The sequence below is a fragment of the Ovis canadensis genome, chromosome 1, assembly GCF_042477335.2.
Source record: "Ovis canadensis isolate MfBH-ARS-UI-01 breed Bighorn chromosome 1, ARS-UI_OviCan_v2, whole genome shotgun sequence".
In the NCBI taxonomy this organism is placed as follows: Eukaryota; Metazoa; Chordata; class Mammalia; order Artiodactyla; family Bovidae; genus Ovis; species Ovis canadensis.
This window is the reverse complement of record NC_091245.1, coordinates 252645132-252673095: the sequence shown is the minus strand read 5'-3', so window position 1 is coordinate 252673095 and position 27964 is coordinate 252645132. Positions and strand designations below refer to the sequence as shown.

At 49.4% G+C, this 27964-nt stretch overlaps 1 protein-coding gene and 1 long non-coding RNA gene across 2 annotated transcripts; one reads left to right on the top strand and one right to left on the bottom strand.

The window, feature by feature from the left end:
• Positions 1 to 354: 354 nt before the first annotated feature.
• On the bottom strand, positions 355 to 26757 carry RBP1 (retinol binding protein 1). Its single transcript, XM_069564167.1, is given in 5 exon segments — positions 355 to 596; positions 2950 to 3051; positions 25862 to 26040; positions 26497 to 26688; positions 26691 to 26757. Coding segments are annotated over 5 exon segments (579 nt in total). The 5' UTR covers positions 26743 to 26757; the 3' UTR covers positions 355 to 542.
• LOC138425830 (uncharacterized) lies at positions 22843 to 23574 on the top strand. The gene is made up of 2 exons (XR_011251414.1): positions 22843 to 23028; positions 23249 to 23574. It is a non-coding gene; the product is annotated as an uncharacterized lncRNA (long non-coding RNA).
• Positions 26758 to 27964: the final 1207 nt, after the last annotated feature.

Below are 27964 nucleotides of genomic sequence, written 5' to 3'. Positions count from 1 at the left end.
GTAAGTGCAGTCACGAAGTCACTGTTGGCTGGTTCTCATTCACAAGGCTGTAAGTTCCCAGGCAGAGGGCATCCTGGCCTTCTTCCGTGGCACTCACTACACCTTGGCCCACACTGGACACGTGACATGGTAGGTATCTGACACATAGACAGTTGAATGTCAGGCCACCTATCTCGAACCCAAGCCTATGCCCCAGGGAGAGACCACATAGGTTAACCTCAGGACTAAACCTGAAGGCATGTGGCTGAATTTTTCACTTCTGCTCTGTGCTGTCATTAAGAGAAGCCAGCTTCAGAAGCCTTCAGAGGAAATGTGAGCACAGTGGGGTTTTGAAGCTTCCCCAAAACAGACATCTCAAGCAGAAACCACTTTTATTGGGATGGCTTCATTTGAAGAAAAGGAAAACAGACAACACCAAGAGACAGACTCTGCTAACAGAGGCGGGGGTAGCCAGGCATCTCTGCCCCATGCTGTGCAGAAAGGGGGGGACCCTGGTGTCCCGTCATGTCACTCATTCCTAGAGACCAAGATGTGCTCAAGCTTCAGTTCACCTTTTTGAATACTTGCTTGCAGACCACACCCTCCACTCTCATCTCCTGAAACAAAAACAGATTCTTGTTATTGGCCAAAGCAAGGTCACACTTGGGGCTCAGCATGTCCAGGGGCAGGAACTCTGAAAATACTCTGTGACTGCTATTTTTCCTCAAGAGTTGGTCTGAATGAGACAATTCCTTGGAGAGTCAGATGAACTGGGTCGGGGGACATCAGTCTTGGCTATGCCCTCTAGATAGAGCTGGCTGGAGACAGATGTGGCTCAGAGCTGACCAAGAGGACCCTCGGATGCCTCCTTCCTCCCACTACCCTCAAGGAGCCAAAAGGCTTTAAGAACACCAGGCCTGAGCCCAGGTCAGAGACCGTGCCCAGATTTGCAAGAAATGAGGGCCAGAAGCAAGGCTCAACCCCTAAAGGGCTTAACAGGTCTCAGGTCACTGAGACCAGGGTTGCAAACTGGCATGGTGGTTCTAAGCTCCAGCTGCACATTGGCGTTACCTAGGGAGTTTGAAAAATGCCTGGGTCCCAGGCTAGACTAGTTATATCAGCATTTCAGTGGGTGGAGTCCTGGAATTGCTACATTAAAAGCTCCCAGGTAGTACTAAAATGCAGCAGGGCAGCCCCTGCTGAATGTCGCCAGCAAGAACGATAGCACAGTGTTTCTACACCTTACAATTTTTTTTTTTTTGGGGCAGGAGGCTGGAAATTTGAATATTTATGTAACATCTCCTAATTTTTAAGTTGTTAGCTGAAAAAGTGTGAAGCCCATGGATGGCCAAATAAAAGATGCCTGTGGCCCCTACTTTGTAACCTCTGGCAAAAAGTCACGGAACTTTTGAGCTGAAAGGGCTGATGAAGATCATCACATAACCCACCCTGATTGCTCTGCAGCTGGGGAAGTGGAGGCTCAGGGTCAGGTCAGGCATTGCAGCCCAGGCTATTAAGCTGCCTCTGAATATGATGTCCTTGTGCCTCTTCTTAGGGCACACACGTCCTGAAGCTCCTACAGACCCTGATCTTGGCAGAAGCCCTTTGTGGTAGGATGGTGTTTTCCAGATGAGGTTGAGGGAAAGAAAGCAGCTCCCCAAAGTACCTGGCGAGTCAGAATAGAACCCTGGTCACCTGTATGTGGCTCCCTTCTCAGAACACAGAGTTCCAAGGGAGCAGGAGTGACGCGAGGTCTCTGCTCAGAGGGCAGGTGGTACTTTAGACCCCCAGGGGCTAAGGCCCCTACTCTGGATGCGGATGTGCTTTTTCCCGATAATGATAGCGTAGACGAGGCTTTAACCAGCGGTCCCAGGCTGGAGGACCGGGTGAGGGAGGAGCCCACACCTGAGCCAAGAAAGGCTTCTCCTCTCCCGACCCAGACTGTTGAGATTGTGAGCAGATAGGGTAGGGGGTCCTTGGACATAAAAGAAACCACTTTTGACTGAAGCCATTTTGTGATCTAATGCCTGCCCTCGAACAGGTCTGAGTAAATAATGATCTTAAGGGAAGTGAAGAAATGCAGGAATCAAGGAAAAGGAGTCAAGGAACTGTGATAAAACAGAGGCTGGGTTCCTTCTCAAGGGATACACATGACAATCTCTGGGTTCTGAAGGAACTAAAGCCCCCACTCAGGTGAAGGATGGACATTTTCTGACCCTTGCAACTGCCATCAATTAAAGCTTGGACTCTGTCGACCTTTGCTCCATCTCAATGCTGAATTCTTCTCTGCTCAAGTCCCTTCATGAATACGCATGAGCCCTTGGCTTAAAACTTCCCCAATTTTGCTGTTTGGGAAGACATGGCTTTCAGAAAAATGCCCAGTGTTCTTACTTGCTGCAAGTAATAAATCCTTCCTTCTCCCAGTCTGTGGCTTGGTTGTATCTTTGGGCTTGACACCCACCAAGAGGTGAACCCAGTTCTGGGGTAGCAAGATCATGTCTTGAGAAGCTTAGAGAAGTCGCCCTGGTTCTGGCTAGCCACAATTTGGCATGGTGAAAACGGGTATCATTTGGGAGCACATGTAAGTTCTGTCATCTTCTAGCTGTGTTACTGGGATGTGAGCCTCCATGTCGTCTCCAAAAGAAGAATCACAACAGTACCTGGCCCATGTGGTTGCTGAGACAATGGAAGAGATATGGAATGCTAAAGGTTCCACATCTGATGGTTAGCAGATGCACCTCCTCACCTCCCTCTGATTGGACAATTGGGTCAGCCTAGACCTTAAACACATTGCTCTGTTTTTAAAATCACTCAAGCATCTTCTCCAGGGCCTTGGAAGAGAAGTTTCAGAGCAAAGCCAAGGCCCAGAAACGGTGCATTTTTCCAAAGTCCACTCAGGCCCCAGCATGACCAGGACCTGTGGGGTCCAGCGTGGCTTACCCACCCACCTTCCCGACCTCCAGAACCTACCAGGTGCAGCTCGTCACCCTCAATCCACTGGGTCCAGCCACGTCCCTCCTTCTCGCCCTTCTGCACACACTCGAGCTTGTCCCCATCCCAGCTCACCGTGGTCTGCCGAGGCAAAAAAATACAGTTGTCATTCTGGAGCCAGCAGCCCCTGGGCTTTGGGGTAGGGGCAGCCCCAACCTTGAGAATCCAGGGTGCGCTCAAGTCAGTTTCATTAGAGAAATCTACAGCCTCGTGCTCCTTGCCCATCACATGCAAATCAGTTTTAAAATTTACAAAAACCTTCATAAATGTAAATGGGTAATTAGGAGAGAAAAAGTCACTGGGGTGGGGCTGACAGTGCAAAGGCTGAGAATGGGGCTGGGGCGGGCACGGATGCGGAACATGCTCAGGAAGCTCCTCAAGATGGGTTCTGTGTCCGGTTCCAGGTTCCAGGGGACCGCAGTGGGGAAAGAGGAGGAAGCAACTTGTCTGCCCTTCTGGTCAGGCCGCCAACCCCTGCCCCCTACCCCACCTTTGAGCTCTCACATCTTCCCTGAGCCTCATGTGCCACCACAGGTACTGGGCGTGCTGATGGCCAGACAGACAGCAGGAGGAGGCCCAGTCTCTGCACATGGATCTACCCAGAAATACAGAGCTGGGAGTGCTGGAATTTAGACGGGAGACAGCCCAGAAGCCCATGGGCTAGACTGGGACCTGTGAGCAGTGGGTATCTCCCCTATCTGCAGCTGCCCACCCCCGGTCCATTGAGCTCTGCCCTACCTCCTGGAGAGGTCAGAACCCCATGTGTCCCTTCACTGTGAGGCTCTGAGCAAGTCCATCACTTCTCTGAGCCCCAGTATCCTCATTTGTCATATGAGGCAGTCAGAGGCCATGAACTCAAGAGGCCTTGGCTACACAGAGGTAAGCTTCTAGGATTCTTGTGTTCCTGCCCTGCTCAGCTGAGAAGACAGTTAGCAATTGCCTGAAAAGGATTTAGGAGAGCAGGAGGAATCTGGGAAGTGGGTGTGGAGTGAGGGGTCCACTCCCTACTGGACCACCACCTGCCCCTTCCTACTCCACCCCGTCTCCAGCCTGGGTTTGCTGATCTCTACCGCCCCCTACTGTTGGGATGAAGCCAGCCGTGAGAGGCGGGCACAAAGGGGACAGGTGGAGCCGGTGTGTCCCCAGTTCCACCCAGGAATCAAGCTGCCCTCTGCTCCCGGAGCCCAGAGGGCGAGGGGCATGGGGGGACTTGGGGTGAGAGCGGCTTCTTTCCCTGGTCCAGAGATCACTTGGGGGGCGCATGTCCAGCCCCAAGCCAGAGGGAAGGTTCCACCTCAGTCAGAGCAGAATGAACGTCTGAGAAGGTGGGTGTAGGGTAAAGGCTACCAATGACCTCAAGCCATAGACAGAATGACCGTTCGCTGAGCGCCTTGTGCACACCCAGCCTGTGAAGGGAAGTGGGGACTGAAATCAACTTTAAGGAGCTCATAAGAACACTTGGCCTCCTCATCAACTGAGCTGCCCTTTATGTTTATTCAGAAGTCTCCCCTGCATACAGAGGGCTCCAGATGCACCCAGAGGCCAAGAAAGAACCGTGATGCTCAGTTACAAGAGATAACACTTTTGTCTCTACTGGAAACATTAGAGCCAAGGAGCATATTCCTACCCTCCATCCTAGAAAATGCAAGAAATGCTCAAAAAAGATCACAGTAATAAAAGGAATATTGTAATCTTGCTTCTTCACAGATAATTACTCTAACATTTTGGTGCATTTCTGTCCAGTCTTTTTTCCTCTATGTATGAAAGTTGAAAGTGTTAGTTGCTCAGCTGTGTTCCACTCTTTTCGACCCCATGGACTGTAACCTGCCAGGATCTCTATGTATAATGTTTTTGTTTTTTAAAAGAGTGGGCTTCCCAAGTGGTAAAGAACCCGCCTGCCAACGCAGAAGACATAAGACACGCCGGTTTCAGGGTTGCATTAATTATGGTTTTGTACCCGTTTCTTCATTTAACAGAAGCAATTTTCCACTTTGACAAATATTCTCCATAAGCATCATTTTAATTGTTATGTAGTATATAGGAAATGGATACATAATTTGTAAGGCCCAGCCAGCAAAAAATGAAAATGAAGACCCCTTTTTAAAAAATGATTAAGGATGGTAAAGAACCCGCCTGCCAATGCAGGAGATGTAAGATTCCTAGGTTGGGAAGATCCCCTGGAGAAAGGCATGGCAACCCACTCCAGTATTCTTGCCTGGAGAATCCCATAGACAGAGGAGCCTGGCAGGCTATAGTTCTGGGGTTGCAAAGAGTCGGACACAACTGAAGCGACTTAGCAAGCACACAAGAATTTTAAGACAGTGACAGCAGAGCATTAAACCAAGGCAGGGGCCCTTCTGGGAACAGGAGCCTGTGGAGCTGCCTGATCACAGGCCCATGGAAAGCAGTCCTGGCAGTATTTCCTTGTACATGCACCATTATTTAGCCTGTTACCTATTCTTGGACATTTAGGTTATTTATAATTCTGTGCTACTATAAATAAGACTTCCATGTATACAGTTTTGAACACAATGTTTTGTTAGAATAAATTCTGAGGCAAAAAGCCTTGCATGAAAGAGTGAGCACACCTTTAAGGCTTTTGATAAATATCACCACCTTGATCTCCAGAAGGCTCACACCTGCTTGCCTTCCCACATCAATTTCAGAGAACAAGCTTGCAAGAGATGTTCATTAATGGTAAAGCAGGCTTTGCTCCGGTGCTAACACGTTACCCTTTCCAGATCATTTGGCATCTTTTAATAGGGACCATTTGGATATAGATAATAAAAATACCTTATCAAAAGAATGATGGATGGTGCAATTTCAGGCTTCATGATAGATCTAGGGATTCAGGAAGTAGAAAGCTCTTGGAGTGTAGAGAACTCTGTTGCTGCTGCTGCTGCTGCTAAGTCACTTCAGTCGTGTCTGACTCTGTGCGACCCCATAGATGGCAGCCCACCAGGCTACCCCGTCCCTGGGATTCTCCAGGCAAGAACACTGGAGTGGGTTGCCATTTCCTTCTCTAATGCATCAAAGCCCTACAAATCAGACCCTCAAAGAGAAGGATCCCAAACACAGAAACGCTATGTCAGTTTCCACAGGAGGTACTTTCTCAGCCTAGAATTCTTGTTGACTCTTGACCCTGGGTGAGTTAGGCAGAAAAGAGACTGGTTCTTGTCTGTATTGAAGATACAGGAGAGGCTGAGCTCAGAGAGGTTAGGTGACTTTCTCAGCGTCACCCAGCTAATGAGGAAAAGAACCTGGGCTGGAACATGGGCCTTACATGACGCAGTGTCCTCTTGTTTCCCAGCCCATGCAGGGTACCCAGCAGATGTCTGGTAAATTTTGAGGGGCTGCAGAGAAAACATGGGCATTACGCTAAGACTCTGAGCCGCCCCAAGAAGGAAGACCCTTCAGTTCAGCCCAACCATTGCTGGGTGTGGGTGCCGTGCCAGAGTTGGGTTCTGAAGACCCATGCCCCTAAGAGACCACCACAGAGAAGGGGGGACAGTGACATGCCAGGTGGTTATAGCTCAGTGTTGTAGGCGCTGGCGTCAGGGGAAGCACAGAGGCAGGAGGGCCCTCATTCTCGAGGAAATGTGACTAGCTTTCTAAAGTGGGAAGGCATTCCAGTCATTACAGACAAGCAGTCCAGTGCTGAAGGAGGGCGAGGTAGACAGGACCTGGACTATAACTGTGACAGGGGCCCAGAGCATGTCTTCAATGCTTCCTGATGCTGCCTTTGCCCTCACATAGCCCCATGGCTCTGGTCTGCTGGTGGAACACTCACCAAGGGGCCAGAGAGCCTACTGGGCTGTCCTCTGGGTTAAAGAGGCTGGGAAGCTCAGCTCTTGGTGTCTGTCTCCCTCCCATGCTGTATCAGGTTGACCCAGTATTGTCAGCAAAGAACACATTCCCTGGAGTCAACAGACCTGAACCCTCTGTCCTGAGCTGTGGGGAATGACCCTGGGCAACAGGAGGAACCTCTCTGAGCCTCGGGGCCCTCATCTATAAAAGAGGGATTCACAGTACCTTCTGTGGCAGACTGTTCCATCAGGAGCCCCGGTGGGTCATATGATGTTCACATCCTTGGGAAGCCCCCTCCCACATGGATTCTGGCCTTGGTGGTGTGAGTTGCTTTGGCCAATGGGACAGCAGGAAGCACAATACAAACAGTGCTTTCAGAAGCCCTGGGGGCTCACTGGGGGCTCATCATCTCAGGATCCTGCCTCTTGGGATGGAGCTGCTGTGCTTTAAGGAAGTGCAGGCTATTCTACATGGCATCTGGTCCCATCACTTCATGGCAAATAGATGGGGAAACAGTGACAGACTTCATCTTCTTGGGCTCCAAAATCACTGCAGATGGTGACTGCAGCCATGAAATTAAAAGACGCTTACTCCTTGGAAGGAATGTTATGACCAACCTAGACAGCATATTAAAAAGCAGAGACATCACTTTGCCAACAACAAAGGTTCCTCTAGTCAAGGCTATGGTTTTTCCAGTAGTCATGTATGGATGTGAGAGTTGGACTATAAAGAAGGCTGAGTGCCGGAGAATTGATGCTTTTGAATTGTGGTATTGGAGAAGACTCTTGCGAGTCCCTTGGACTTCAAGGAGATCCAACCAGTCCATCCTAAAGGAAATCAGTCCTGAATACTCATTGGAAGGACTCAGGCTGAAGCTGAAACTCCAATACTTTGGCCACTTGATGAGAAGAACTGACTCATTGGAAGAGACCCTAATGCTGGGAATGATTGAAGGCAGGAGGAGAAGGGGACGACAGAGGATGAGATGGCTGGATGGCATCACTGACTCAATGGACATGAATTTGAGTAAACTCCGGAAGTTGGCGATGGACAGGGAGGTCTGGCATGCTGCAGTCCATGGGGTCACAGAGTTGGACACAACTGAACGACTGAACTGAACTGAACTGAGGCTCTTCTACTGGAGTGAAAGACCGCATGATAAGCTCCAGAGGATGAGAAAAAGTGATCACTGTAGGAGAACTGAGGCTCCTCAACCAAGCCTTCAGCTGAATGCATTCATATGAAGCTGCGAGTACCCCATCAACCCACAGAACCATGAGTGAGAGTAAATGGTGGTTATTTTAACATCTTACATTTTGGGGTGGTTTGTTAAGTGGCTTTGGATAACGACAAGATGCACTTTACCAGTTTATGCTGAGGATGAGAGAAAATGTACATAAATTGCATAGGGCCTGTGTATGGGGCCCTAGGTAATGGTGATCATGACGTCCAGAACTCAGATAAGGGTGGGATTCGCTTGTCAAAGTGGAACAATAACTAAAGCATTTGTTTCTCTTTTTTTAAGCCTTTCTTTTTAAAGTTGGAGTTTAGAGAAGTGATGGACAAGCTAATTACCATGGCTTAATGTTTCAGAAGCGCCTTCGCTTCCAGAAGACTTGGATCCAAGAGGAGACCCTGCAGGGCTGCCTGCTGACTCGGGTGCCTGGGAGCCCTGTGATGTCTGCTTCCCCTAAAATTTAATTAGTCTTTGTTTAAGTAGAAGACCTATTTGGAGACTCCCCACTGACAGCTGCGGTGGCTCTGAAAATGCGATTGAGTTCTCCCACTTTGCTATTCCCTGTTCATACTTGGTGGACATGGATTTTTCTTTTTTAAGCTTTGTATCCTGCAGGAATAAACTAGCCATTTCCTAGAGGAACAGATTTGTCCTAAGAACAGAAAAGGGGTGGGGAGTCAGGGAGGAGGGTGATCATCTATAAACGCGTAAGAGGACAGAAGGAAAGGATGTTGGGAAATGGGTGGGTAACAAACAATGGTTGCTTGTTTTCATATGACACAAAACATAGCTTATGATAACAATCTTTCCCGGAACCCAAGGACTTCTTCTGTGACCTCCCTCTGTGGTGAGTAGCCACCTTTGGCACATCAGGAAAAGCCTGGAATGAGGCTCAGCTTGCATTGTGAATGCAGATCTGAAAGGGTCTTTAAGAGGTCATTCAATTCAGTTTCCCAGCTTGGACACTCATCATGGCTTAATCCTATAATCAGGGTCTAGTGGGGCACTTTTAGGCAAGAGGATGTTCCTGGTGCTTTATAAGAGGCAGGTGCCAGTGGGAGCTGAGGTGGTACGGTACAGATCACAGAGACAGTGCGGTGTCCCCCCACCTCCGCACCATGGGCTCTGGGGCCCCTCTTTGGAACTGAAGCCCAGACAAGTCAAGGACAAGGGGAACGTATGGCCACCTTCAGCTCCCCTCCTAACAGTAATTCTCACAGACCATCTGAAGTCTGCAAATGAGCTGCAGACCAAGGTGGCTGGTTATAAAGCAAAGCCGGTCCAACTCTTCTATTAAAAACTAATAACCCCCCACACTTTGGCCTTGTCAGCAACTTTCCCAGAAACACTTGTACCGAAAGATGAGTGAAGACAGTCAGTCCTCTGACAGGGGACTGCCACTTCAAAAGTCATTATCCAGTTCCCCTGACCACTTAGAAACCCGAGCTGGTGTGGAGGTGACATAGAAAACTCAGGTCCCCCAAGCAGCCTGAGGAAGCTGGTTCCAAGGATGCCTTGAGGCCTCTCACTCTGTCTGAGTGACCTATACTGGGAGTGACAGACCATTCCCACTAAATGGACCCAGTGACCTGGCATGAGCCACAGACAGTGAAATTCAACTTCGCTGCCAAGAATTTATAACGATCCTTAGAGCCCCAAACATCCACTCCCACAAACAGGGGGATGATGGATCAGTGGTCCTTCGGCACTTGCCCTCCCAGCTCTGGGAGGCCTCTGCTTGGAGGCCTAGGGCTGGACCTGATTGCCTCTGTGGTTCCACAGCCAAGTCCTAAGAGGGGAGGTCTTGTCCATGGTTGGTTCTGCCTGCAAAGGCCAGAGCCCTCCAAAGCCTGTGCTCTTTAAATTTAAGGGGAAAATTGAAAATCCAGACAGTGACTAGACATTTTCTATACGTGTTGTGAAAGGATAAAAGATACAAATTGGCCATTCCTCCTGGAGTTTGGTGCTTCACCTTTTGAGGGTTTCCGGGAAAAGGAGGATGTTTTTAGACTCCAGTACTGTTAAATATGGAAGTGGGAGGGTAAGAAGGACAGGGAAAGTAAATGAGACCCTACCAAGTGCTGGGTACAGTACTGGGAGCGTTACAGCTCAAGCTTTACAGCTGATCAAAATTAGGCTTGTTAAGTAACCCGGCCAAGCCATCTCAGGGTTAGGGGTTGAGCCATCACTTGAACCCATTTCTTTCTGGCTGACTTCACGAGCTCCCCTGCCCAGGAGGCCAGGCTGGGTGATCTTCTGATCCATTACCAGGGGGCTGGCAATGACTTAAAATTAGCACATTCAGGGGAAAAGCCGATTCATTCTAAAAGCAGGTTAAAACTGGATTAATAAGACCTTAAAACACGAATAAGTAATTAGGTACATAAAAGCCATCAGAAGCAACAGCTATAGACCCGTAAAGCCACAGTAGGCCTCCGTGGGCATGGACAAATGTGATTCCAACACCATGAAGAAGCCAAAAGCAAATGATACCGTGAATCTTAGGACAAACAAAACAATAAAATGTTAAACCTTGACAAGTCATTTTTAAAAGTCCTTAAAAATTCCAGAAAGTACCCAGGATTAATTTTAAAACAACAAACTATCAGAGAGCTCAGGGTCCCGTGAGGCCAACGTTCTGAGGAAGAGGGAGTGAGGCTGGAGAAAGTCACGGGGTTCCCATGGAACTGGGCTCAGTCATTCCAGGGGCTCAGTGCTGAGGATGGCCCGAAGTCTGTACTGGACCCAAATTCTGCCATGAAGCACCTCAGCCTGGAGGGAAGGCAGACATGCCAACTAGCACCAGTGCCACCTGCGTCCTATTTGCTGGGTCCTTCCTGGTGGAAGTAACAGCATCCTGGCATTATTGCCATCATCATCATCCCCCCCAAATCAGGAACTGAATACTCACTGCATGCTGGGCAGGGTATTAAAGTGTGGGTCATATCAACACTTTGGCCACATGATGTGAACAACTGACTCACTGGAAAAGACCTGATGCTGAGAAACATTGAGGACAGAAGGAGAAGAGGGCCGGAGGATGAGATGGTTGGATGGCATCACTGACTTGATGGACATGACCTTGGGCAAACTTTGGGAGATGGTGAGAGATAGGGAAGCCCGGTGTGCTGCAGTCCATGGGATTGCGAAGAGTCAGGCATGACTTGGCGACAACATATCTGATTTGATTGATTTGATTAACATATTTGATTCCCTAAACCTCTGGGGCAGGGATGCTTCTCCCCAGTTTACTTATGTGGAGACTGAGGCTTTATGGTCACTCAGCCATTGGGACTTCCCTAGTTATTTGGTGGTTAAGACTCCACCTTCCAGTACAGGGGACATGGGTTTGATCTCTGGTCAGGGAACTAAGATCCCATATGCCCTGGAACAACTAAGTCAGGGCACTACAACTAAACAGCCCACTCGCTGCCACTAGAGGGCCTAAAGAAGCCAAAAATAATAGATAACTTTTGAAAAAAGGTCCCCCAGTCATGAAGTGGGGAGATGAGGTCTGACCTCAGAGCGTATGCTCTTGGCTACTGGGCTCTGCATTTCCCTGATATAAGCTGACCCTTGAATGAACAATAAGGTTTTGCATCACAGCTCTGTGTAATCAAGGGCTTCCCTGCAGGCTCAGACAATAAAGAATCTGCCTGCAATGAGAGAGACCGGGGTTCAATTCCTGGGTTGGGAGGATCCCCTGGAGAAGAGAATGGCTACCCACTCCAGTGTTCTTGCCAGGAGAATCCCATGGACTGAGGAGCCTGGCGGGTTACAGTCTATGGGGTTGCAGACTTGGACACGACTGAGTGACTAACAACTGTCACTTTTCTGTGTAAGTGAACAACATTCAGCAAAGACAGGTTGCAAACCAGCCTCACATGCTAGAAACAGAAGGCAGGGAAGGTGAAGGTTCTGCTCTAAAGAGCTCACAGACTATTGAAGACAGACAGAGAATTTCTGCAGAATGGCAAGTGCTGCTAGAGGCAGGTGATGGTAACTGTGGAAGTGGGAGGGCACCTCATCAGACTCTGAAGTGGAGACAGGTCCATCAGGGAAGGCTTCCTGGAGGAGGTGATGCTGGAATCGATGCCAGAAAACATCAAGAGTTAGGTTAAGAAACAGAAATTGTAAAAGAGGAATGAGGGAATTTCAGGCTAAGAGAATAGCTTGTACAGATGCAGGGAGCTCAGGGGGCTGCATGAGTGAGGCTTCCAAATGGGCTTTGCCTGGCTGGACCCTTCTGGAAAGATACCCCTCAAGGAGACTAATTCCGCACCTCCAACCCCAGAATGTACCAGCATCTCTTTTTTCTCACTTCACAACTTTGTGGCTCCAACCCGCCAAACCTGGTACAATAGAAAATCTAAATATTTGCCTATCTGGCAGGCAGAGTTGGCTCTACTACTTGGGCAGGTACAAGGAATTGGTTTATTCCCAAGTCCACCTGCAGTGGAGGTGGAATAAAGGAGGGGCTGTCCTGCCAGAAGGTGCTCAGAGAGGCTCAGAAGAGCAGAGCCTACTCGGGGGAGGCCTCATCTCTTCCATGGGGACTTCTGGCCTCTATTTTTTTGTTTATCTTTCAAAGCAAACAGAAACAATTCCCGGAAGATAAGAGACGGCAACTCAGTAACCAGGGAAGGTCAAGCAGGTCAGGATGTCTTGACGAAGAATTCCTTTGAGTCTATAATACTTTTATCCACTGCAGGATACCAGCCCCTACCTTAGCATCTAAAACAGAGAAAATGCACAGTATTGTTTGTTGACTCAACAGAATAAATAAAATGGCAGAAAACATTCTAGGGGTACTCTTGTACATTTTCAGGCAATGAACATACCCCTTTTTTCTTTTACAGACAAGCTGTCCTAGGCAAGGGGCTTTCCTCGTGGCTCAGACGGTAAAGAATCTGCCTGAAATGCAGAAGACCCGGGTTCGATCCCTGAGTCAGGAAGATCTCCTAGAGAAGGGAATGTCTACTCACTCCAGTACTCTTGCCTGGAGAATTCCATGGACAGAGGAGCCTGGCAGGCTACAGTTCATGGGGTCACAATGAGTCAGACACGACTGAGTCACTTTCACTTTTTCATCCTAGGCAATGTGGCTGTTTGTTCTTCCATAAATTAGCCTCATAGAAACAGGTTAGTTTCCAGCCACTTCTCCCTGACTCTGAACCCACAGCCTGCCCATTGCTCCACAGGAACATCTTGCTGCCATGGATACCATTGCCATTGAACCTGGCAGACTGTGTGTGAGGCTGGTCTGGCCATCAGGCAGCAACTTGCCTGACCTAGCTGGGCACTGGTCAGGGACCCAGTGACAGCCTTGGACAGAGGCTGGTCTGGACTCCAGTCCATCTCCACCTCTTTCTAGCTGGGTGATCCCAGCTATTTACCTTTTGAACTCATCTGCAAAATGGGGCTAATGAGTCCTGCCATAGAACAAAGCCATCAGGAGGAAATGAAACAAGGGTTTGGAAGGACTTGTTTTAGAGCTGGGCTCTTCTTAGCTCTTGGCCTTGCCCTCCATGCCCCTGTTCTCAGTGGCTGTAAAGAGGCAGGTGCCTCTGCAGCCCAGCCTCTGCACATGTAACCTACGAGCTCTTCTCTCAGTGGCCAGGTGTCTCTTCACACAATACCACCTGCAGAATTTGGCTCCTGGAGGACACAGTTTATAAAGTGAGCGAGTTACTGATAACGGCTCCTACTGATGGAGCAGTTGACTGCAGGCTTTCCTGCATCTAATCCTCTTTGTGAAGCAGATATCCCTTACTTGATAATTATTCCCAAACTGGCTAAATGACACCCAATTTGTTAAGCGGCAGAGATGGGACTCCAAAGATGAACTGAACCGATTATGAACCCCAGGCCCTGCCATGAAGGAAAATGGACTGTGGACAAGCAAGAGTTTAGAGGAAGGCCAAAACAGCTACCCTCGGCCTGGAAGCTGCAGATCTTGGCCAGCAGGGCAGCCTCCACTGCCAGGGAGAATGAGATGAAAGCCAAACCTCTCACCTCCCCTACCCATCCTGTCCCAGGACATCACAGCTTCCCTGGGGGACACAGCATTTGAGACTGCAAAAGTCTCGCAGAGAAATTAATTCAGAGCCCTGACCCCTTAACATAACAATGCTTCCATCTTTCTCTGGTAACAACCTGAAGTTAGACAGCCTGGATCTAAATCCTGGCTCTACCAGCTAGCTCCCTGATCTCAGACAAATGATATCTATTCATTTCTTATTAATATTTCCTTCAATCTAGGAAGAATTTTGGCATCTTTATCATAGAATTGTGAGGATTCAAAGAATTAATGCAATAGAAAGTGTTTAGAATCCATATTACCAACACACATTAGCTAGCTTTTAATGGCAAGTAGATCTCGTAGATATGGTGGATGATGACCACCGATACTGTTTGAGGTTCCACTGTTTTTCTACTCATTTCATAAACACACTGGAGCTAATTGTGCCAGGCACTGGAGATACAAAGGTGTGGGCCCCACTGCTCAGCATCTCAAATGCACTGAGCATCACAGGCACCCTGGGGCAGCACCTGCAGAGAGGGACAAGGAGGCAGAGGGGAGGATGAAGTGGGATGGGAAGTCAGGATGAGGTCTGTGGAGCAGTTAAACCTGGGCTGGTCCTGACCATAAGTTAAGTATCCTCCCAGGCAGAGGAAGCAGGGTACTTATCCCAGGGAAGAGTGCAAAGAGGTGCAAAAGAGGATGGTGTGTGCAAATGGTGGGATGGGGCTAAGTGAAAGGTGTGAGGCGAGTGTGGGGCTAGATAGGCAAGCGCTGCCGTGTTCTGAGGTCCTGAATGCTGTCTGGATTTTGCCCATCACCCTGGGGAGACTCTTCGGATTTTGAGCTGGGGAGTAGAAGCGTGATCCATTTCTCTTTTTATTAAAAAAATTTTTTTGCCCATTCCACGCAGCATGTGAGATCTTAGTTTCCTGACCAGGGATTGAACCCTTTCACCCTGCATTGGAAGTGTGGAGTCTTAATCACTGGACTTCCAGGGAAACCCCCATTTCCCTCTTCAGAATGTGAAGGATGGTAGAAGGGAGATTAGTGTGAAGATACTGGAGTAATTAAATGAAATTCTCCGTGGAAAGCGCTGAGCCTGGCACATACTAAGGGTAAGAGATGTTAACTGTTATTATTATTACAGGCAAGAGATACTCAGACGATGGTGAAAGGGGAGAGAGAGATTAAGAAGCAGAATCTATGGAACTTGTGGATGAGTTGTCCATAAACACTTTCCATTTATCTTCACAGCAATCACTTTCATGGCTACACAGCGGTCTATGGAATTAAAAGCCCACAGTCACTCTAAACAGCTGCTGCCCCAGGCGTTTAGGGACAATAGCAGGAGGCGGCCTGTTGTGTAAACCACACAAAGTTGGGAGTCAGAGGTCTGAAGTTGAATCCTGGACTATGGTTAACCAGCAGTGTGACGCTGGCAGGACCATGGGCCCCTGTCTGTTAAAAAGAAGAGTACCTCTCGGCTCTAGGATTGTTAGAGGACTGAATATATAATACATTATACATCAGGCACTAGGGCGGAGCCTGCCTTACATAGCCCTCAGAGGGTGGCTCTGATTCTATGGGCTGTTGGGGATTATTACTGCCCAGCTTCTACAATTTTCTTTGTACAAATATTAATAGATACAGCCTATCAAATGCTTTTCCTGGAATGTAATTCCATAAGTGGATCTCTGAGTCAAAGAATAAGATGATTTTTCTGACTCATTGAACACTGGATTCCCCCCGCCACCCCCGCCCTGCTCATTTTCTGAGTGCAGGGCCAGTTTTACTGTAAGGTTGGCAAAGACCTATTTTGCAGGCTGGGTTCTCCCCCCAGTCCTGACTTTATGTTCTTCACACTCATCTTGCTTTATAGTTTTCCCCCAGACTATGTTGTCCTTGGATCCTCAGGTCAAGAAAGAAAGGAGGGAGGGAAGAAGGAATCTAAGCTATTTGCATACTATAGGAAACAAGTAGAGTCTTTAGGAATTTAACCAAAATAACTGCGCTCTCATGGTAGAAATTCAGGTGGCATGAGGTGACCTGGGGTTCCTCTTTGAGGACAAGGGGTGGTGTGTGTGAATGTGTGTGTGTGACGCTCTAGCACAACTCCATTTATACAACACAGACAGCTACAAAAATGCTTCCCAGGGAGGAAGTTTTGTGAATCAGGCACAGTCTCTGCTGTCAGACGAGCTTCTAGTCAACTTGAAGTCATACAGGAATAAATCCCCGAGCCCAGGTGAGATGTCTGCCAATGCTGATTTCCAGGCAGACTTCCGTGGAGAAAGGGGAGTCATGTTTACAGCCTCTGGGTGCCTGGAGGGGGTTTCCCAGTTCCAGGTCCTGTGCAGATAGGGGTCTGGGTTCACCTGTGAGGGCCTAGAAATCCTGAGTGACTGGGGTGGTAAACCAGCAAAAAGGAGGCTCCCACGCTGAGCACATATGCACAAACAGTTTCAGCTGTGTTGAGACACAGTGTTCAGACCTGTCTATCTGGGACTTTTGGAGGTGGGTACAACACGGCTGAAGGTGAAGCCCTGGATCACTCTCAACACCCTGAGGCTGTCCTTCTCCCCTTCAACCCACACTCCAGCCTCTCATGTGGGGCCTGCCTTGGATGGGCAGCCCAGGGAGGTGGAGCTCCCGCTCTGCCTGCAGAGACCCATCTCCAGGCACCACACACCCTCTCCCACCCCCTCAGAGTCCTTGTGGGCTCAGCTGCTGCTTGAGATTAGTCAGAAACAAGAGCCCAGTACTAGCAGACCTCCAAACTTTAGTCAGAGAATAATATTCCAACTCCCACTGTGTACTCACCATACACCAACACTGTGGTAACCGCTTAGCTTGCATTTAGCACATAGAATTTTGTAAAGTATCTTCCACCTGATGTGCTCTCTTAGAACCTTGCCACATCTGCACTGAGATGTGGAGTCCATGTTCCCTTCCTTGGGAAGATGGGTGGGCCTTCGGGACTGCCTGAACCAACAGAGTATGGCAAAATTCTTTCTATATGACTTCAGAGGCTAAGTAGATTATAAGAACGTCATATACTTCTCCTTTATTCTCTTGGCCCCCTTTTTCTTGGAACCCGGTTGCCATGTTGTGAGGAAGCTCAAGCAGCCAGTAGAGAGTGAGTATGAGTGAGCCATCTGGAAAGTGGGCCCTCCAATGCCTCACAGATGTGGCACACAGCAGGGACCAGCCTGCCTTTTTGAGCCCTGCCCAAATTGCAGATTCATGAAGAAAATAAAGAACTGTTATTGTTTTGGAGTCTTGGAGCACTAAGTTTTGCAGTGGTTTGTTACATAGCAATAGAAATTTGCAATAATTCATCACCACATAGTTTTCACAACAATCCTATCAGTGGTACTGTTAATATCTTTGGCTCCTGTTTACAAATGAGAACACTGAGGTCCAAAGAGATAGAGTATGTTCCCAAAGGAAACACAGCTGGAGGGTGGACCCAGGATTCAAATCCAGGTCCATCTCAAAGCCAAGACTCCCAGTTGCTCTGCTGTATCCTGGACTTGTCCAGCTGCACAGACTGTTGGTGTCACTTACTCGGACCCTGAGTCACAAACCATCGTGGGCTGCTGCAAGTTTGGTGTCTCCAGGCATCCACATGGACTGGAGGGCATCTCTCCACTTTCATTCAGTCCCCATCAATGGGCACCCTTAACTCCAGCACACTGAACCATGAAAAGAACATCATCGGAACCTGGGCATGGGCCAGCCCACTTCCTCATTTCTCTTTCTTAGTAGTTATCATAAGCATGCTCTTTGAACCCACAGCATCAGCATCAGTCAGGAACTTGTTAGAAAAGCTCTTGGTTCCTACTCGAGACTTTCTGAATCAGAAAATCGGGATGTGGGGCAAGTTTAAGTTTGAGAACTACTGCTCTAACTCCTACGTGGTTCTTAACCTATGATCTGTAGGAGTCTATGTCACAAGATGTTTTTAGATGCAAGCAACAGGAAAACTGCAAAACGCTTCAGGGGAAAAAGAAAAGGAACATACTAGCTGGTTCAAGGATGTGAGAAGTCTCAGAATGGTGTTGTATCAGGAGTTCCAGCAGCCCTCCAGTGTCGTGGTTTCTCTCTCCCTCTCTCTTTCTCGGTTATTTCTGCTTATCTACTGGCCTCATTTTATTTTTTCCTTCTGTTCGATTTTTCCTGCAGCCATGGAAGGTGGCAGGAAACATACGACTGGCCCAGTCTCACACACAGTCGCGGGACAGGCCACAGGACACTGTCACGGCCCTGGTTTAAGGTGCTCAACCCAGGAGAGAGGACGTACTGGGATTTGCAGCTTCACCAGAACCCACAGGTAAGTAGGGGTCATTCCCATGAAAAAGAAGGTCCTTCTTTGGGTGTGTAGCAGAGCAATGTTGATGAGAAAAACAAATAGTTGTAATCCTCCAGTAAACATGTGGCCATCACAAGAGCACTGCCTGTAGGCCAGGGTCTCAGAGGGATTTCCCCCTGCTTGTTGGACATAGTATAGTGGCTTCACAAGGCCCTATTTCCTGTGCTATCATCCTAGTCCTCAGAATGTGCTGTGAGCCAGGTGGAGCGGCAATCACAATGCCCATTTAGCAGATGTGAAAACAGGCAGTGTGTTCAGTCATTTAAGGTCACTTTGTTAACTAAGTAAGAGGGGAGGATTCAAAACCAGATGTCTAACTCTAATACCAGCACTCCTTTCTCCACACCCCCAAGCCTTCTCACCACTCTCTTCCAGGTTGTGATGAGGCTCACAATAAGGAATTGAGGTGCTAGTCCTTAGCAGAGCTCCATGAAAGATTTTGTAATGTAGAGTGTTATAAACAGACAAGTTGGAATCCTTCCTCTGCTACTAGCTGACTGAGTGACTTTGGGCTAAAAAGATTCCTCACCCGGGAGCCTCAGACTTCCATCTGTAAAGTGGGCATAATGTTACTTACCGAACAGCATTTGTTGTGGGGACCAAGAGAGAAAAAAGTGCTAAAATCATCAGGGGCAGGCATGGCACTTGGTAAGGATTTAGCACATGTTATTTCCCTTTGTTCCTAACAAAACCCGAAACCTAACAAACAAGTGTGATTCTTGAAAGCTACTTTGTGAATTTTATTTGGGTTGCTTTAATTCTCCTTTTTGTAATCCTCAAAAGCATGCTGCAGACACTCATTTCAAAGGTCGAAGAACTTTAGCTAAGACATGAAAGACACTCCGTGTTTCCTTCCTGGAAAGGACCCAGCCAAATGCTGGGGCCCTGATCTGGGCAGGGGCGGCTCTCAGAAAGCTCTCAAACCCACTGGCATTCTCAGCTCTGCAGCCCAGGGAGTGAATTCTGCCATTGACATCGTGTTTTTGTTTTTTTAAAAATAAGAATCAAAGAAATCTGTTTAATGAATCAAGAATAGGATCAGAAAGCTGGCAAAAGAGTTTAAGCCAAACTGTTAACAGAGGTTTGGAAGATACTTAGATGCATGAATGGATGGATGAAAGTAAGTCAAGGAGGGAAGGAAATGAAACATGTAAGTGCTGATATAGAAAGATGCTGAAGAAATATTATTGAGAAAACAGTGTACAAAGAGGTAGATCTTTTCTTTCTTCCCTCTTTTCTTTTTCTCCTTCCTTCTTTCCCCTCCCTCCCTCCTCTCTCTCTCTGTTTCTCTTTCTGTCTTTTCTGGCTTTTGGTAGAAATATTGACCAATTTGGGGGGAGCTTCCCAGGTGGCTCAGTGGTAAAGAATCCGCCTGCTAATGCAGGAGATGTGGGTTTGATCCCTGGGTCGGAAAGATCCCCTGGAGAAGGAAATGGAAATCCATTCTAGTATTCTTGTCTGGAAAATCCCATGGACAGAGGAGCCTGGAGGACTACAGTTCATGGGATCGCAAGAGTCACAACTTAGTTCACTAATAACAATTGACCAGTTATCTACTCAATAGCTGCAGAGCTGCTGGCTTCTGTATTTGAGGAAGATTTTGGGACAGACCAGCCAGAAACAGTACCAGTGATTACCTCTGGGGAGTGGGAATGAGGCTGAGTAAGGAAGGGGCCTTTCCTTCTCAGTCCACTTTCTCCTGTGCTGTTTGAATTCTTTTTTTTTTCTTTTACCATAAAAACAGACAGCAGCAACAGAAGGCTGGAAGCGGAAGGCAGGCTCTGTGGAAGGGGTCATCCTGAGTTCAAGGCTGGAGCTGGAAGCGAGGCCTCTGCCTGGGAGGAGGAGCCCGCTCCTGAGTGAACAAAGCTGCAGTTTCCCTGGGGTCCATGGTGGGATGACAAATGGCCCTTCTGCCACCAGCACACAGAGCCAGGCTTCTGGCTGAGACCCTGGCCGAGGCTAGTCTTCTCCCATAAAAGCAGCTAGTGCCGGGGGAGCTGGAATCAAGAGTCAGATCATTCTTTGCACTGAGGGGCTCCTTGGCCTGGGTGTGGGGAACAGTATTTGAAGTGAAAGAGCACCTCTCTTTTGTCAGGTCCCCCACTCTGCCAAGGCCTCCATCTGCTAGATTCAATAAATAATATTGGTTTTAAACTGGGCCTGCAATTTCATCTTAATGGATAAAGGCATGCAGGAGGTGGTGGAGAAAAGCTGGACCCAGGCTTGACACATTTCCACCAAGATGACAGCCCTGACTGCTTGCGGTCATGTAAAGATCTGAACACAACCAACTGGAAATGTGAGCTGAGTGATCCTGGGCTCCATAGATCTGAGTCCCTCCACCCGTCAGCCTGGGGAGAGACCACAGAGCCATTTTAGGTGGTGCTGGACATGGCTGCCATGTCCAGAGGGGTCCAGGAATGGGCTAAGCCATCTGGTGGCATGTGGCCCTCTACACTGGGCCTAAAAACTATCGCTGAGTGTTTTCCACTTTTTCTAGAGACGCAATTACAGAGAGGTCTCTTTTCTCCAAAGTGGTGGTTCTCAAGGTTTAGTTCAACCAGAACCACCTGGTGGCTTATTGGAACCCAGATTGTAGGCCTCGCCCCCAAAGTTCCTGATCTGGGAGGCCAGGGGTCTGGCTGGAAAATCTGTTTTTCTAACAAGTCCTCACACACTGCTGCTGCTGCTGATCTCAGCTCTGGGAACCACTGCTCTCAGGAACGCACAACACAAACAATGATATATGGCTGTTTGATCCTGGACTTCAGGTAATGGAGTGGGCAAGAGCTGGGGAAAAGTGGAAAAGGTCCCACCAAATGGGAGCAACTGCGACCATGTTCCGGGGATCTACATGGCACAGAACTAAAAGGGCACCCAGCCTTTTCAGCAGTCTTGATTCTGCTGGGGTATGAACAGCCAGGATTATGGATTTTCCTATGACATAACAATCTTTGGCAATCACTGGCAATTGGCTCTGAAATTTGTCAAACACGGTACAAGCCAAACAAAACACATCTGCAGGCCGGATTTCATCCTCTGGCTGCTGTTCTAGAAGACAGATAAGGTTTCCAGGGAAACATGCAGGAGCAGAGCTCTCTGGGCCCTTTGGGGAGGATGGCAGCCTGACCACACCTCTCCCAGGCTCTCTGGCGCCCATCTGGTTACCTCCAGGCCCCCTACTGGGGCCCCAGCACTGCCCTCTTCTCCAGCCACACCCTATACTTGGCCACATGAAGTCTGTGCAGGCTGCACCTCTTTCCCTGGTAAAACCCCTCACAGCTAGGCCTTCTCTGACCTCTGGGCCCAATTCTTACTTGTCCTTCAAGGCTCCCCACGGCTCCAGGGAACCCTCCTTGACCACTGCCTGCTCTTCGCCCTACCAGCCCTGTGTTCCCAGTCCACTGTGCTTCCACCACTGCACCGGGTGTAAAGGCCTGAGGATGTGTCTGGCTCCTCCACTGGCCTGGGTGCCTTTGTGTCCCCAGGCTGAGCCCAGGGCTGGTGTGGGACAGGTTTGAAATAGCAAGTACCAAGTGCTGTTGGAGAAGACACTTGAGACTCCCTTGGACTGCAAGGAGATCAAACCAAATCTTTTAGGATTGACCCAAAAAGAAATCAACCCTGACTATTCATTGGAAGGACTGATGCTGAAGCTGAATCTCCAATACTTTGGCCAGCTGATGGGAAGAACTGACTCATTGGAAAAGACCCTGATGCTGGGAAAGACTGAAAGCAGGAGGAGAAAGGGATGACAGAGGATGAGATGGTTGGATGGCATCACTGACTCAATGAACATGAGTTTGAGCAAGCTCTGGGAGAAGGTGAAGGACAGGGAAGCCTGGTGGGCTGCAGTCCATGGGGTTGCAGAGTCAGACACAACTGAGTGACTGAACAATGATAAAAACAGAGCTATTCTCTTGGCCTTGGCTTTGTTCTCATCCTTTCTGTTGTCTGCCAATTTCCAGCCTATCCTAAGCCACTGCTGAGACTCCACTTTCTGCGGGAATAGCTTCTGACCTCCCAGACCCGGGGGTCCTTCTCTGCCTGTCCCTCCCCGTCAGCACACCATCTCAGTATGATCGGCTGCTTTGGTCTGTTGCCTCCCATTACACTGAGCTCCAGGAGGGCAGGACTCCCGTGTGATTCATGTCAGTAACACGAGGGCTGCAAAGATAAACACCAACGAAATGCTTGTAGGACCAAGAAAGGAATGAACATAATAGGTGAAAATGAGCTACTTGTAATGTGCTGGGAAGAACGTGTTAGAATGAGGCCAACTGATGCTGAGAACTGTCTTCCTCCAGCCACAGCTCCTCCTGCTGGGTGCAGAGCACGGGGAGCAGAAGGGACATTATCTTTGGCTACCACCTTGCTCAGAACCGCCCTGGCCTGGGCTATGTGGCCTCTTGCAGGCAGCTCCCCTCCATTCACAAGGGCAGGCTAGATAGTTGCTATCATTGTATTATCCTGCACCCTCCCCTAGCCATGCTCTTCCCTGTGGCTACCCAATACGACTGGACAGCTGGGAAGAAGGACTTCTCTGCAGTCAGGGGCCAAAGGAAGGCTAGAGCAGAGAGAGGGCAGTCCATCTTCTCCATTTGCAACAGCAAGGTGAGTGCCTGCTGTCTACTCGAGAGGGGGCCTCCCTGAATCCTGAGACAGCAGACGGGACCGTGAGTCCTCACCCAATGTCACTGAGTTTGCCCAACTGCTGGGCTCCCTGATCTGTTCACCTATGGCAGAACTAATGGCTAAGAAAAGAGGGTGGCCAAACCCTTCCCTTCCTCCCTCCTGCCCACCCACCCACCCACCTTCCCATTTTCTGTTACAGTAAGTTGTGACGTCACCACCTCCAGAACTCCTTCTGGGATCCCCTCCTCTGGTGCTTCCCTTTGTCACCACTGATCACACTGTGTTCTGAGCCTCTGTGCATCTGTCTCCACCACAAAGACTGTGGGTTCCTGGACATCAGAGATTGCGACATGTTCCACTGGGTCAGACCACATGCAAACCCTCCCTCGGCCACTTTCTTAATCCACCAAGGTCACACAACAAGAAATCTTGCCTTGGTTTTCTTGTCTGTAAAATGGGGTTAAAATCAGTGTTGTGAAAATTCAGTGAGTTAAAATAAAACGGGAACAGTACTTCAGCACTCAATGAGTACAGGCATGCCTTGTTTTATTGTACTTCGGAAATACTGTGGGTTTTTATTTTGGCCATGCTGCTGGGCATGTGGGATCTTAGTTCTCTAACAAAGGATTGAACCTGCATTGGAAGTGCAGGGTCTTAACCACTGGACCACTCGGGGAGTCCCTGATGATACTGCGCTTTTTAGATTGAAGGTGTGCGGCAAATTTGCATCAGACAAGTCTATTGATGCCATTTTTCCAACAGCATTTGCTCACATTTGGTCTCTGTGTCACACTTTGGTAATTCTCCCAGTACTTCACACTTTTTCACGATTTGTTATGGTGATCTGTGATCAGTAATCTTTGACAGTACTATATTGCAAAAAGATTATAACTTGCCCAGGGCTCAGATGATGGTGAGCATTTCAGTTAAGGTGTATACACTATTATTTACACATAATATAATTGCAAATTTAATAAACCACAGTCTAGGATAGCCAAAAGTTTTATATGCACTGGGAAAAGGAAAACTCTGTATGACTCGCTTTATTTCGATGTTCATTTTATTGCGGAGATCTGGGGCTGGACCTGCAATCTCTCCAAGGTCTGCTTGTATTAACTAGTATTACCAGGTGATCAATAAATGCTTCATGCATTAATGGATGAGAGTGAGAATGAAAGAGCAAAGATAATTAGCCAAGCAAGTATAAGCCAGCACATTCCAGAAGTGGCAATGACCCAAAATAAACAGAGATGCTTGCTGTGCCTTCTAAGTACCTCAAGAGTAGGCTGGGGACAAGGACTGTTCTCACATTCGGTTCCAGGCAAGGAGCCAGGGACCAGACCTTGGGCAGTGGTCCGACAGGCAGGGCCCCCACTTTATCAAGGCAGACTCTGACTGAAAGTCTCCTTTCCCACTGTGAGCCTCTTTGAGGATTAAGAGGCCTTGGGCGTTTAGAAGCATGACCTGACATTTCACTACAACCACAGTGTTTTCTCCCTCCAGCGGCCTCTCTGAGGATCCGCCTTGCCAGCCACCCCCTCTTCCGCCACTATTCCGAGTGTAATCACTGACTCCTGATCCCCTTCAGATGAATCAACAAGTCAGGAAGGGTGAGTCATCCTGGCCTGGGGCTCTTTATCCCCAGACACTGGCACTCCTTCAACCACAGTCAACCAAAGCCCAGGCACGGGGTTCCGCAAAGGCTACCTACAGAGGAGCTTAGCCCAGAGCAGGAGTCTGGGCCTCAAAGTCCCACCTCTTCAATCTCTTCGCCTGGGAGCCTCAGTCATTGAGAAATATGAGGTTAGTAATCCCTCCTTCACTGTGGAGTAAAACAGCTGGCACAGTGCAAGGCATGGAGTAGCCCCTCAGTGAAGGGTGGGAAGGGACGGGGAAGAAGAATGAGGAGAATCTCATCAGGAAGCAAGGCAGGCCCCTAGGTCCGGACCCACGACTGTGGGAGCGAGGCAGACGGCACCCTGACCTCCCAGCGATCCCCAGGATGTTGATGGAGGCCCAAGGCTGACCTTCCGGAGGCAGCCTAGTGGCGCTAATTGGGGTCTCCAGGTCACCAACTTCCCACCCTTGTTTACGGGTGGCTTACTCCCCTCCTCCACTGCTGCTCCTTCCGGCCTGGGCTGCAGGGGCATTGACCCACTGAGTAGGTGCTGGCTGCGGGGTTCAAAGGCAGCCAGCCGCCTGGAAGCAGTGGAAGATAGGGAAGGCACTGGCCGGGAGCCAAACCCCAGTTTGGGGATGAGGAGAGGCATGGCAGAAGGCATAGATCGCAGTGCCCCCTGCTCCCTAAAGTGACTTCATGCTCTGCCATGTAGAAAGTTTACACTTGAAAAAGGTTGCCTATGTTTGGCCTTGCCTTCCTCCCTTCTCTCCTTTCTCCCCCATGCTACAGTACAGATAGAGTCAACAGATTTGCCTGGAATTCCTGCCCAGCCCTGCCCTAGCTGTGCTACTCCAGGCACATCTCTTTGAGACTGTTTCCTCATCTGTAAAATGGGCATCCTCAGACCTCCCTCAAGGGTTGTGATGATTGGATGAAGTCAAGCATATAAAGAAAGCATTGGCTCAAAGCCAGGACATGGTAGCCAGTCAACAAGCCACAGCTTTCCTGTTACTGTCTGGTTAGGATGTAAGGGGAACTTGATGAGTCAGGTGCTGCCTACCTTGGGGGCTGGGACTGGGAACATCTCCGGCCCCTCAGAACACAGGGCCCTTGCTCCCCTCTGGGATCACCCAGCCCCACCTTTGTCAGGAACCCTGGGAAGGAGATGCGCAGGCAAACGCAAAGCCTCACCATGCACTTGCGGTCGTCTATGCCCGTCAGATCCTCCTCAAACTCCTTCCCAACCTGGAAGTCCATGATGTAGTTCCTAAAAGTGCTCAGCGTGCGGATGATCATGTGGTCGCCTTCCTGCACGATCTCTTTGTCTGGCTTCAGCAAGTTGGCGATTTTGCGCAAGGCCACATTGACATCTGCAAAGAGTGCCAGGGTAGAGAGTTGGCTGAAAACATTTGGAGAACTGCTGCCAAGGTAGTGGGGCCCTACGAGCCTGCTCCCCCCGCCCCTAAGAAAACCACTGGAGTTCCTTGCTCGATTAACACGGCCTCTGCGTGCAGCTGGCTTGTCCTTTTCTTTCTTTCCTTTTCTTCCACAACAAAGTTTTCTGCCCTATGCTAAACCTTTGAAAACAAAAACTAGCCAACCAAGCCCAACTTTTCTAATGAAATCCTCCACGTCGAGAGCCAAATATCAGACACCGACCACCATGAACCCAAACAACCCCCGCCCCGTCCGCGGCCCGGGTGCTCTGGCCGGCGGTAAGGCCTAACCGAGGCAGGCAGACGGGCGGCCGGCTCGGAAGGGCGCGGGGATCCCACCCTCAGACGTCTGGCCGGGCGCCCGGGCAGAGCGCGGCGGGCAGCGCTTACCCAGCGCGCGCAAGTACTCCTCGAAATTCTCGTTGGCCAGCATCTTCCAGTACCCGGTAAAGTCGACCGGCATTTCGGGGGGACGACTGGGGCCCGACGGGGACCGAACGGGCCGGAGTAGATGTGGGCAGGCGGTGCGATCTGGGTGGTGGGCGGCCCGGAAATGTGCGTCCTCCGGAGGCAGGGGGCTCTCGGGGCGGCGACAGCTGGATTGCAGGCGCGCACAAAGCCGGCGGGAGGATCCATCGCAGCGGTCGCTCCGCCCCTCTCAGTGGGGCGGGGGCGGGGAGGGCGCAGGGCCAGGTTCCTCAGACCTTCAGTTCGCTTCCCTGGGAGGGAAAGGGAGAGGAGGTGAGGGTGAAGGGTGCTTAAATGATTCCAAACTCTTAGGTTCCTGCGGATTCCTTCAGACGCCTTGAACTTTTCACGTTCAGCGGCCACTTGAGGATTGGGAAGGTCTCGGGGCTGGCTGGAGTAACTAGGGAACGGTGTCTCTCCCAGGCTTTTGTCTTAAATCCCTGCGGGTGGCTCGGCCTGTGGGGGTCCAGGATCCGGAAGGCTGGGCAGTTCAACTCCGGGAAAGAAAAATGAGGCACTCCCACCCCCCCTCCTCCCCGCCCCAATAAAAGCAAAGTTAATGTTGCTTGAAGTAAGTATGGCTAAATGAGGCCCTCTGGGTGGTTCTGGTGCTGAGTGACGTTTGAAATCCGCTTGTTTAGTCGCTAAGTCGTGTCAGACTCTGCAATCCCATGAACTGTAGCCGGCCAGGCTCCTCTGTCCATGCGATTTCCTAGGCAAGAATACTGGGGTGGGTTGCCATTTCCATCTCCAGGGGATCTTCCCCACCCAGGGACTGAACCGCACCTCCTGCCTTGGCAGGCAGATTCTTTCTGGCTGAGCCACCAGGATTATGCAAATATAAGCAATTATCTGTACCACGTTGTTCCTCACCCGCCTTTCACCTGGCAGTGAAAGGCCAACTCCACAGGTTGTGCACTTGGCTTTTTTTCACTTACTCTATTTCTGGAGACCTCATTCTTTTGCAGGATATGCCATTGTTTATCCAGCTTGTCCTGCCCTGATGGGCATTTATGGGAGTATTGTATTTTGATCTTGTACTGTTAGAAACAGTACTGCAGTGAAGATCTTTGAGCTCATCTCATTTCTCACCTGGTAGGTATGTCATCGTGCTTTAAAACTTCTGTCTTTGCCAGCAAGAAGATGACATAATCATGTGGGTTGACTTTTTGACTCTCTATTAAGACTAAATATCTCTTTTAAATTGCTTTTTGTACAACTCACAGTCTGGGTGACAGCAGGTACATTCTCCTCCCACTCCAATATGACTGTGGCTCCAATCCCCAGGCACCTTTCCTTTGTCCCCCATCTCTAGGCTCATGTAAGTCCTCACACTGCATCTGGCTGAGTTAGAAAAAGATGCCTCTTCCTCAGGGTAGGGGCAGCTTCA